At 42.5% G+C, this 12,684-nt stretch overlaps 1 protein-coding gene across 1 annotated transcript in view; it reads left to right on the plus strand.

The window, feature by feature from the left end:
• The window catches only part of plch2a (phospholipase C, eta 2a), a 156,989-nt gene that overhangs the window by 72,104 nt on the left and 72,201 nt on the right, over positions 1-12,684 (plus strand). The window contains exons 8-10 of the mRNA XM_087980397.1: positions 815-935; positions 1,865-2,036; positions 4,325-4,432. Of these exons, the coding sequence (XP_087836523.1) occupies positions 815-935; positions 1,865-2,036; positions 4,325-4,432 (401 nt within the window). The remainder of the gene's footprint in view (positions 1-814; positions 936-1,864; positions 2,037-4,324; positions 4,433-12,684) is intronic.

Raw genomic sequence — 12,684 nt, forward strand, 5'->3', positions numbered from 1 at the left:
GCTCTCGGTCCGGTCCTACACCCCTTCCATCTCTCAGTCCACCCCATGTCCCTTTCGGCTCTCGGTCCACCCTAACACACCTTCCGGCCACCTCTAGGACAGCCTGTTTCCTGTTTATTTTTAAAAATTTTATCAAACAGTATGAAATACAGTTAACAATAAACAGAAAGCAGCAGTTCACAAAAAACCCACTATATATGGGGAAAGAGCAGCAAAGTCTCCTGTTTCTATCTGTCAGCCTGGGCTCCCTGATTGGCCCAGGTTAACAACCCCAATCAATAATCTCATAGCCAATGAGATTCACCTTGGCCATGTTTCCGATCACTACACATCGAAAATAAAAGCAGAAGTAGACCAATCAGCTTCTTAAGTCTGTTCCATAGTTAAAATAGATCATAGCTGATCTTTTACCTCAGCGCCATTTTCATGTACTAGTCATACAGTCCTTGATGTCTTTAATAGCTAGAAATCTGTTGATCTCCTTCTTGAGCATACTCAATGACTGATATTCCACACACCTTAAAGGGGGAGAGAGATGTCTGGAGAAACAGAGAGATGTGGAGAGAATTACTGCATAGGCAGCTGTAGGTGTGAAGCAGTTAAAAGTGGAGAACTGAAGATGTTCCAACAGCTAATATTATAGGACAGCCAGTGTCTTGGAGGTTTTCAATCCTGGAGGAGATTATAGAAATAAGGAGGAACGTAGCCCTGGATAGAACTGAAGATAAGGATTCTGCAGTTCTGTCTGCTGTGTGGTCAACAAAGGCCAGTATTTTATGCACTGTTTTTTGTAAGTGATGATGTTGTCTTGTAGTTGACTGTTGGGATGGACCAGATGGAGAGCCCATTGTTCACCATGGTTACACACTCACCTCCAAGATCCTGTTCCGAGATGTGATTGAAACTATCAACAAGTACGCCTTTGCAAAGTCTGAGTGAGTATTGAGATTCGGATACGTTGACCCTGATCTAGATTTCTCAGCAGCAGATGAACTGAAAGAAGCAGAAGGCCCAGTCCTAACAGAGGTACCAAGGGACTTTATATCTCACATAGTCATGTGATCTATTAACATACAGGTGCAGAGAGGTTAGCTACACAGTGATGGTCCCCCTACACTGCCTCACAATTGCTGTCAGGGCAAATATTTCTAACAAAAACACAGAAGCAGATTGAAACCATCGATGGTGTGTCTCACTTCCCACTTGAAATGACAAGATCAATCTGCAACTTCCCACCTTCTGTCTCAGCACCCCATGAACAAATCCCCTGAGCAAGATCCACAATCAGGCCTCCATGGATTAAGGAATGGAAAACATAGGAAGTCACTAATGCATTGCTTGTGACAAATGTCATTTGTTGAACAGCAGGCTTTAAACTACACTGCTGAGAGTAGTCCTTGCCTAACAGGACAAGTTAGGTCCCCTGTGTAGCCCCTCTACTTCTGGGACCCCAGTACAAAACCCTTCTGCACCTGTGCACAGACACAAACACTAATACACATGATCAAGGAGTGTTCCTTCCTCAGACTAAGTGAAGGACTAATTACCTTAAACTCAGCAATTGAGGAGGCAATTGCTTGGCTCCAGGGATTTGCATTCAGTAAATAAAAAATATAAAGTTCAGATACAGCCTGGATTAGATAAAGAGTACAGTACCCTCAACCCTGTCTCACCTCCCAGTACAAGTATGGCACAGGTTACATACAGCATCCTTCGACAGCCCCATGTGGAAAAGAACACCTCCTACACCATTATTTTGATAGTTCCCATATTCCAGAGCAGTCAAAGGCCATTTTGAAGTAACATTGTGGTTTGAAAGTTTTATAACTCTGTGCTGAATGTTTGGTTTGAATCTGAATTACAGATATCCAGTTATTCTCTCCATTGAAAACCACTGCAGCGTCCCCCAGCAGAAGAAGATGGCTCAGTACCTATGCGAGATCTTAGGTGATAAACTTGATGTGTCTTCAGTGCATGTGGATGATGTGACTCAACTTCCTTCACCTGATAGCCTGAAGGGCAAGATTCTTGTAAAGGTATGTAGGCAATCAAACCTTCATTAATATTTAGCAAGACTTGATGGGGTCATTACTAACATGTCTCCTACAAAGACTGATTATAGGACTATTACATTTTATCTGAATCCAATTTGAGAAAAAGAAAGCAGTCAATTTATTTTTGCTCATGTTGCTAAATTTCTTCTGTCCTTCTTTCCTTCCCTCTCCACCTGTAATTAAAGGATCCTATTTAAAAGCAAACAAAAGTATTTATTAAATGCCTTTCATATGTCCAGGACATTCCAACAATGAGTTGTTTTTGAAATTTAGTTACGATTGTAGTATAGGAAATACAATGGGCATTTTATACATAGCAGGTTCCAACAGCAGACAATAAAGTGATGACCAGATTTTTATTGAGACAGTGTGCTGACCAGAAGATTAGGATATCTCCAATTTCCAGATGATAATTATTGCAAAGTCTTTAAAACAAGATTGAGGAAAAGTTTCTTTGCATGGAAAGTACTGAAAATAATGAAATTCACTGCCACATAGAATGATTGAAGCAGAGAGTTTTGGTGCATTAGAAGGAAGGTTTAGGACATAAATGATGAAGAAACGGATTGGGGAAACAAAGGCAAGATAGGACTGGGGGGAAATCTCATGTAGAATATAGACTCTGGAACAGACCAGTTCGGCCAATTGCCCAGTTTCTGTGCTGTGAATTAGGTGTAATGTTCTTTTATTCTACCAGTGATAATCACCAGAATGAACCCCTTGTTATTGAAACACAAATCAATGAAAGCAGTTGAATCCTTCGGTCTACCTGTCCCTTGATTCCACATATGATCCCAGTCTTACTCTCCGCTGATTTCTTCCACACTTCATTTCTTCCTTGATCATGAGGATCCTCGTGACTTCCTTACTTAACATTCATCACCATGTGCTTTCTGAAGCTGTAATAGCTGTTGTCTTATGCATGGCTGGCTATCAAATGATCTTGATGAGATGGAAATGAGAATGAAAGAGACAATGAGATGTCATCGAGGTTGACTGTTACTCTGTGTACCATTTCATCTGATCTAAATCAGGCAGCGCTGGAGAGATTGGGGACGCATTGATTTATGCTCAAACCTCAGGGCTGATGTAAATTTTACACATAATGAAATTGATTCACATAAAAAATTGGGTCACTTAAGCAATGTGATTTTTTAAAATAGAAACAAGGTGATTCTATTTGCCGACAATGAAACAACAGCTGTATGAATGCAATGAATCAGAACATGTGTTAATGAATTTATTTCTTTTCTAACAGTACGCTTTCCATCCACATTCCCCCAACTCTCTCTCTCTCTCCTGCCAACTCAGGGAGATGTCTCTCCTCAGGCGGTTTCTCAGGGTTAAACAATGATAGTGAGTCACATTGTTTCCAGCAAAGCAATACTCAGTCTAGGTATCAAACCAGGACCTTTTGAACTGTATTGGCCTTATTGCCTTAAGGCTAGATGTGGACATTGCTAAATCTGGAAGGACATTGCTTAAAGGTTCATATAATGGTAGAAAGCCAATATATTTAAATCTGTAAATGATGAAATTCAAAGTACTCTATGACATGGTGTTTCAGCCTATGGTGCACATCTTCTCACTTACAAGGTTACTCCCCACAATTTATTCCTGTTGACATGTCTTCGACCAACTATCACTGTAAGTGAAGCTGTCCCCATGATTTGTCCACATTCTCCACTCTCCAGGTCACTCCTACAATACAGAGTAGGGTTTCTGACAAATCAGGTTAGACTCAGAGGCTTCAGCTAAAGCTTCTAAAGTTTGTTTATGACCATTGTGACTTAGTTAAATCTCTGATATTGTTCTCTCTTCCTGTGTCTCTCTCACTCTTTCCTATATCCTGTTCTCTCCACTTCATGTCCTTTCCTCTCTTCCCCGCTTTTCTATATCTATATTTCCTTCTTTTCTCACTCTCTCTCCCTCTTTTCCATCTCTCACACTTCTACTTTCTTTCTCTCTCTCCCTCTTTCCCAGCTCTCATCTTTCAGCCTCTCCCTTTACCTCATTCCCAGCACTCTCCTTCACCCCATTCACACTTTCCCCTTCTTTTTCCCATCTTTCTCTTCCCCTTCCCAACTCTTTCTCTCTCCCTGTGTTTCTTATCTCTCTTCCACATCTCCAGTGTTCTTTTGCAGCTATCTTCCATTTCTTTTGTTCTCATCCCTTTAATTCCTCTTCAACCTTTTTGTCCCTCACTCCATTTTCATTCTTTCCTTCCTGTTGCTCACTTATTTACCCATTTTCCTGGTTCTGTCTATTAGGGAAAGAAACTCCCTGCAAATATCAGTGATGATGCAGAAGAAGGTGAGGTGTCGGATGAAGATAGTGCCGATGAAATCGAGGATGACTGCAAGTTGATGAATGGAGATGTAAGTGGAGAATATAAACCGAGCTCTTGAAGCAGATGTCTCTGAGGGGAGTGGGTGTTGGGATGAAGAAAACTGCTTTAATTTTATCTGCAATCATTTGAAATGATAGGAATGGACCTTCGCTACCCCATTATGTAAAGACAAATGTAAAGACAAAAGACTGTAATTATCCGATCTTGCACAATCCTTTGTGATGTTTATTAACGGTTCAGATGCTTGTTGAGGCTGATGCGGGGGACGATGTAAAGATGTGGTGAAAAGAGGAGAAGGATTGTGAGTAGCACATGAGCAAATTGAAAGATAATTACACTTTTTTGTTAAATTCTCGATGTTGTTGGGAACCCTTCCATAATTTCAAAGCTCCCTGTCAAGTTGATTTTCCTGGTTAGTGTAGAGGATCAGTGCATCTGAAAGAACTTAAATCCTCTCATACAATGGGAAATGTCACAGCAAAAGGTTGAGAAGCCGTTTAAAACCAACTTAAACTCTGGTGGATCCAGCCAATGGAAGACAAGGCGATGCCATCATGAGATTCATTGAAGTAAACACCACGGTTTGATCTGATTTAACTAAAAATGAATATTCATCCTCAGGGTCCCTGTTAAAAATCATAAAGAGTGAAAAGGAGAGGAAAGGGGAACTTTGGTGAACTGGATCTTGATCTCTGACTCCTGGATTCAAATTCAATGCAGACTGATTAAATTCAGTTCTTCTCCATGGCCACAGTGCTTGGTGTGTAACATAGGTTTGGGAAGACTTAGCTCAGTCCAAGATATTTTCGAATCAAACTATTCAGAGTTGTTATTGTACACATCCAGAGCAGGTGCGACGTCCAACCCAGGCCAGCTGTTGGCTTAGCTCAGTCCTATTTGATCATGAGGTTGTAAAATAAACCTGCCTCTACTTCAGCATTAAGTTGGCAATCTAACCAGACAGAGTCTACAGAGCCACTAGTGTAAGAAATTAAGAATGATATATTCTAGTTGAGGCTGAGGCATTTTGTTGAGCTTTGGAGGTCATGCTGGCCTGCATTCGGCTGTGCCACATCTGCCCGTGGAGTGTTTATTAGAGGCAGCTTTACATCTGTATGTAAAAAGGCAGCAAACCAACAGCATGTGGATCTACAACGGTTCTTCGAAGGCAGCTCACCCCAACCTTCTCAAGGGCAACTCAGGATAGGCATTAAATGCTGGGCCCAGCCAGTCACACCCACATCCCATGGGTTGATAAAAACATCCCAGGAGTGTTTCATAGGATAGTGTAGACACAAAGGGAACTTTGCTCTGGAACTAGCTCATGCTGTACCAGAGATGAAAATTGTTTCTGTTTCCTAATTTGGAAACTGTGACATGTGTAAGATTAATTTTAAAAGTCTACTTCAGTGGTGTTAGTCAATTGAAATGTCCTGTCTTTTTAATAAGAATATGACCATTAGATTCTCCTCTGCAGGAAATCCCCCCATAGTAAGGTATTCATCCTGTCTGTTGTCAAGAAGTCATATATGGGTCAGCTAGTCCTTCATTTCTGCCCTATCAGTTTCATTGGACATCTCCATTCCCTGGGTTAAAGCTCCCTTGTCAGGAGATCCTAAAGAATTACACCTCAATCATTTTCTCTTCACCTTCTTTTAGCCTGAACTGTTGTTGATTCTCAAACATTAGATGTACCTCTGTTAAGTGTTACAGTAAAGCCCTACAAATCCACGAGCTTCCAGCCTGCCAAGCCTGCATCTCCAAATGAGCATATGACAGAAAGCTCATGATGAGTGGATATTTAAGAACAAAAGCTGGTGTGGAAGAAATTTTACTGACTGAAGAGGCTCTACTTTAACGACATGGGGGACCCACAGTGATTTCTTTCTTGTATAGAATGAGTTCTTTTGGTTTCCCATTATACACAGTGTCTTTGTCTTGGAGTCTTTGTCAAAACTACCTCCTCCCATTCCAGCAATAAGAACCACACGTCAGTGATTGCATCACTATATCTTATGATACCACGATATGGTGAAGTAAGACTTTTTATGCTCTTGTTCTTTTAGATTGATTTTTTCTGTTTGATTGTGAATAAGTTTTTTTTTCCTAATCGCTCCATCTGGACTAAATTTTCCTCCAAAAGGTTGACTGAGTGTTTTGTTGAAGCATTTGTGTTTTCAGTGCATCGGTGATTGCAAAATGGATAAGTTACTCAGAAGGTTGTCCCTTCCTCCATGATAAAAGCTTTCTGGTAACCTGCACAATGTTGTAAAAAGTAACAATATTCATGACATCTTAAATTGAAGGCTTTGCCAAACATAACTTGCCAGAGAAAAGAGATTTGGCATTTCTGTCTAATTTATGACTTAATTGAAAGATAATTTTATTATGAGTCAGTGAATTGAAAAGTCATGGATATAGCCTTTAACAAAACAACTCTTGTTGTGTTACTTACTGAAGATACAGCAAGAATTCCATATTGGTGTTTTAAAACAAATTTTACTTTTTTGCTATGGATGGATGATTACATTCCAACCTAATTCACTAAGGTTAATGGACAAGCCCCAGTTATCATAATGTACATGATTCAGGACTCATTTAAGAACCTAATTAACAGCTACAGAATGGAACCACTTTAGTTAATCCAGAACATGTGGGATGAATGATCAATTAATGAACAATCAATTACAACTCAGCATTTCCTCATGAAAATGATCCTAGAAGTAGTTTCTATAAGCAGATCATAAACACAATGCCGTAACTCACATTTAACCTCCAATCACTGTTAACTGCTTACTGGATTTCATATGGAATTCTAGATTTGTAAATCTAGAACCTTGATAATGATGGGAGGATGCCTATGCAGAATATTAATACTGGCCTGCTTATGTGTTGTATATTTACTGTAACTATATGTAATTTCCATGTTATTATGCTCCATAATTTCTCTGATTTTGTATCTCCATGTGTCTGCATTCTGTATTTATTGTCTTTTCTTCCTCCTCGATGGTGCATTCATATGAAGTGGAAGGTACTGTTGACTGAACTATCACCATTACATCACTCTCTTCCTCTTCATTCCCTTTGACCACCTTCTCCTTAGCATAGCATCTGTGGCTATGTTCAAAGGGAGTACTGAGGTGACCTGTGACTGGGTGTCTGAGTGTGTCACTAAAACCCCATATTGTGGGGGCAGTAGGGAGTGAGGGGGTGTAAAATCTCAGCCTGGATACAAGTACAAAAATTAACCAGAGAGCCAAAGTGAATGATCCTGGCTGACTAGGAGAAAGTGAGGACTGCAGATGCTGGAGATCAGAGCTTAAAATGTGTTGCTGGAAAAGCGCAGCAGGTCAGGCAGCATCCAAGGAGCAGGAGAATCGACATTTCGGGCATGAGCCCTTCTTCAGGAATGAAGAGAGTGTGCCAAGCAGACTAAGATAAAAGGTAGGGAGGAGGGACTTGGGGGAGGGGCGTTGGAAATGCGATAGGTGGAAGGAGGTTAAGGTGAGGGTGATAGGCTGGAGTGGGGGTGGGGGCGGAGAGGTCAGGAAGAAGATTGCAGGTTAGGAAGGTGGTGCTGAGTTCGAGGGTTGGGACTGAGACAAGGTGGGGTGAGGGGAAATGTGGAAACTGGAGAAATCTGAGTTCATCCCTTGTGGTTGGAGGGTTCCGAGGCGGAAGATGAGGCGCTCTTCCTCCAGCCATCGTGTTGCTATGGTCTGGCGATGGAGGAGTCCCAGGACCTGCATGTCCTTGGTGGAGTGGGAGGGAGAGTTGAAGTGTTGAGCCACGGGGTGGTTGGGTTGGTTGGTCCGGGTGTCCCAGAGGTGTTCTCTGAAACATTCCACAAGTAGGCGGCCTGTCTCCCCAATATGGAGGAGGCCACATCGGGTGCAGTGAATGCAGTAAATGATGTGTGTGGAGGTGCAGCTGAATTTGTGGCGGATATGGAAGTATTCCTTGGGGCCTTGGAGAGAAGTAAAGGGGGAGGTATGGGCGCAGGTTTTGCATTTCTTGCGGTTGCAGGGGAAGGTGCCGGGAGTGGAGGTTGGGTTGGTGGGGGGTGTGGACCTGACAAGGGAGTCACGGAGGGAGTGGTCTTTCCGGAACGCTGATAGAGGAGGGGAGGGAAATATATCCCTGGAGGTGGGGTCTCCATAACCAGGGATATATTTCCCTCCCCTCCCCTATCAGCGTTCCGGAAAGACCACTTCCTCCGTGACTCCCTTGTCAGGTCCACATCCCCCACCAACCCAACCTCCACTCCCGGCACCTTCCCCTGCAACCGCAAGAAATGCAAAACCTGCGCCCATACCTCCCCCTTTACTTCTCTCCAAGGCCCCAAGGGATACTTCCATATCCGCCACAAATTCAGCTGCACCTCCACACACATCATTTACTGCATTCGCTGCACCCGATGTGGCTTCCTCCATATTGGGGAGACAGGTCGCTTACTTGTGGAACGTTTCAGAGAACACCTCTGGGACACCCGGACCAACCAACCCAACCATCCCGTGGCTCAACACTTCAACTCCCCCTCCCACTCCACCAAGGACATGCAGGTCTTGGACTCCTCCATCGCCAGACCATAGCAACACGACGACTGGAGGAAGAGCGCCTTATCTTCCGCCTCGGAACCCTCCAACCACAAGGGATGAACCTGGATTTCTCCAGTTTCCTCATTTCCCCTCCCCCCACCTCGTCTCAGTCCCAACCCTTGAACTCAGCACTACCTTCCTAACCTGCAATCTTCTTCCTGACCTCTCCACCCCCATCCCCCACCCCAACTCCAGCCTATCACCCTCACCTTAACCTCCTTCCACCTATCGCATTTCCAACGCCCCTCCCCCAAGTCCCTCCTCCCTACCTTTTATCTAAGCCTGCTGGGCACACTCTCCTCATTCCTAAAGAAGGGCTCATGCCCGAAATGTCGATTCTTCTGCTCCTTGGATGCTGACGGACCTGCTGTGCTTTTCCAGCAACACATTTTCAATCCTGACTGACTGCTGACTTCTTCTCATTGGGGAATAACAGAAGACCATCCAGGCATAGAAATGTACAGCATCTTTGGCTCAACTCATCCATGCTGACCAAATATCCTAAAGAAATCTAATCCTGTTTGCCAGTATTTAGCCCATATCCCTCATTTATATACCCATCCAGATGCCTTTTAAATGTTGCAATTGTACCAGCCTCCATCACTTCCTCTGGCAGCTCATTCCATCCACGCACCACCCTCTTCGTGAAAAGTTACCCTTCACGTTTCTTTTATGTTTCCCCCTCTCACCTTAAACCTATGCCCTCTAGTGTTGGACTCCCCTACCCTGGGGAAAATGCCTTGGGAATTCACCCTATCCATGCCCCTCATGATTTTATAAACCTCTATAAGGTCACCCCTCAGTGTCCAATGCTCCAGAGAAAAGAGCCCCAGTCCATTCAGCCTCTCCCTGTAGCTCAAATCCTCCAACCCTGGCAACATCCTTGTAGATCTTTTCTGAATCCTTTCAAGTTTCACAGCGTCATTCCTGTAGCAGAGAGACCAGAATTGCACACAATATTCCAAAAGTAACCTAACCAATGTCCTTACAGCTTCAACCAGTTAATCTGGCTCAATTCAAAACAGGTCTTCTGTCTTAGAGTGTGATGTCAGGGTGAGATTACATATTCAATAATAAAATTGACAACTGATGGGCCTGGAGTCTCCAGGAGTTAAAGGTTTATCTCCAAAACACGATGTCCCTAACAACCAAAAGAAACCGATTAATTAATGATAAAAATGTTGGCTTTGGGAAAGGGAAAGCTATTTGACAGTCAGAATTCATCCAGTTGGGTCATAAAGAGTCTGTTTGTTTTCTGATTGGCTGCAGACGGGCAAGGTGCTCAACACATGTTGGGTGAGCTAAGGCAGGATTGGGTCAGTCAGAGGAAGGAGGTCAGATACTGACAGTTTCAAGCGCAGTCGGTTCGGTATCAAGTTCAACCTGTTCCAAAGCTGTGTAATAACACCGCTGAACAGGTTGATTAGAAAATATCTATAAGCAGCCAGAGTTGCAACTCCTATGTACAAGAAACTAGTGCTGAGTCATAATTTAATGAGGGCCAGACAGTAAATCCCCCTTAATATCACAGTGAAGTGCTTTAAGTAAACGAAGAACATTCATCCAGGGAAAGTGCTGAACCAATTATCCACCTATCAGGAACAATTGCAAAACTTCATAAAGCATGAATCGCTTCAGAAGTGTGATTAGACATACCCATAATGTACAGTTGATGCTGCTGATATTCTGATTAAGTAAATGCCTGCGGAAACCTTTAGACAGTGTGTTTTTTGAAATGGCAGTGACAGCAGTTTCACTAGTAACTTGCAAATGTGAATGGGCTAGGTACATGACCGGGCACCGTTTGTCTTTAATATTTTCTGCTAGTTTGTTCATTACGGAGTAAAATCAGGAAGTCAGTAAAATCTGGAATTCTCTCTCCTAAAATGCTGTGCATTTTGGGGGGTCATTGGAACCTTTCATTTGTTGGGAAAGAATATGGAGCAAAGACATGGAAAAGGGGTTGAGGGAGAGATTAGCCATGATCTAATTCAATGACAGAATAGGCTTAAAGGGCTGAAGGGCCTCCTGTTGTTTCAGTGATCCAGGAGCATTTTGTCTCGACCAGCAAGGTAATCAAAGATCAATTTTCTCCTCTGTTTAATCCCATGGGACCCTCAATATTACTCTTCCCTGATGCAGTGGGCAGCGAGTTGGTTTCCCTATCTGGTTACCCCAGTGCTCCCAATGACAAACAGATTGTATCATCTTTTGTTGTGATGTCAATGTAGTGAAAAGTCTCATTCATTGTCTGTTGATGTCTCTCCATCAGATACAGATACTGTCCAAGATATGTCTGCTTTTCTTAAGCAAGTTAAATGATTTGTTGTTTAGTATCTCCTGTCACCATCTCGAGACCCAGTCTATCCAATAAGATCTAACATCCAGTTATCTATCATCTAACTGTACAGAGGGTAGTCAATTGTTTAACCTTCAAATGGATGGTAGACATTCCAGCTGGTTTCAGGATTTACCTGTTAGGTAGTCAATCAACTTAAAAGTAAGTCTGGTGCAGTGTTGAAGCTAAGCTGTGGGATATTATTAACATGCTTCTGCAATCTTATAACGTCTCAGACATATATTTTAAATGCATTATAACTAGACTCATATCGCTCTAATCTTTTCTACAACTGGACTGCTTGACTTTGGATTCCTGATGATTGGACGTTTTGTTTTCAGAGTTCAAGGTTGAGTTGTGTGTATGTTTTGTGGATTTCCACTGTATCTGCTGCCTGAGTCTTCTTTGGCAGGCAGTTTGTAATTCGTGGAGCACATCAGCAGATCACCAGCATGATCTTTTATCAATGAATGGGAAAGTTCCTTTAATTAAGGAGCTTTGTAACCTAACCCACCCAATTGTGAAGACTGAGATGGTTGGGTACAGTGCTGACTCTTAAACTCCAACCAATTGTATTCCGATTTGAGGTAAATTGAAGACTATACGGTCTAAAACCGGGGGTCCACCCAATCCCTGAGGATTCTCACCCAATGAGTTAAGTTTAAATATTAATACAGTTTTGGTAACAAAGGCAGCTATTTCTGTTGCACAAGTAAGCCAGTTGGACTTCAGGGAGTCATCATCCCATTGAATAAGACAACAAGATGGTTATAATACATACCTTGACAAACAAGTTATTTTCTGTTGTGAATAGGACCAGTGATTTGAAATCAAACCAGATTTGAAAATTGACAACAGAGGGAGATGTAGAAATTTCATATTCAAAATAAAGATGCCTGCGGTTTCCAATTAGGGTTTAAAGTGACTGTTGATTTGTTTGTACATAGTTACAGTTAATCATGCTCATTTGGGACCACTTTTAGAATTTGACTCTATCAGGATTTTGATTCACAGAATCTCGTGCCCATCCCATGACTGTATATAACAGGTTGATACTGCAAGGTTACTCAGCATTCACCCAACCTTGAGTGTGAGGCATAGACTGAATTTTCCCTTTGTTCACTACTGCTGTTGTAAAGCTGATAGAGTCTGCGGTTGTGAGACTGTCAGACTGATGGAGTGTGTGGGTTGTGAGACTGTTGGAGTGTGTGGGTTGTGAAACTGTTGGAGTGTGTGGGTTATGAGACTGTCAGACTGTTAGAGTGTGTGGCTGTGAGACTGTCAGACCATTGGAGTGTGTGGCTGTGAGACTGTTGGTGTGTGGCTGTGAGACTGTTGGTGTGT

Source organism: Chiloscyllium plagiosum, unplaced genomic scaffold, assembly GCF_037043375.1.
Source record: "Chiloscyllium plagiosum isolate Xiang-an unplaced genomic scaffold, Cpla_swu_hap1 HiC_scaffold_37, whole genome shotgun sequence".
Classification (NCBI taxonomy): domain Eukaryota; kingdom Metazoa; phylum Chordata; class Chondrichthyes; order Orectolobiformes; family Hemiscylliidae; genus Chiloscyllium; species Chiloscyllium plagiosum.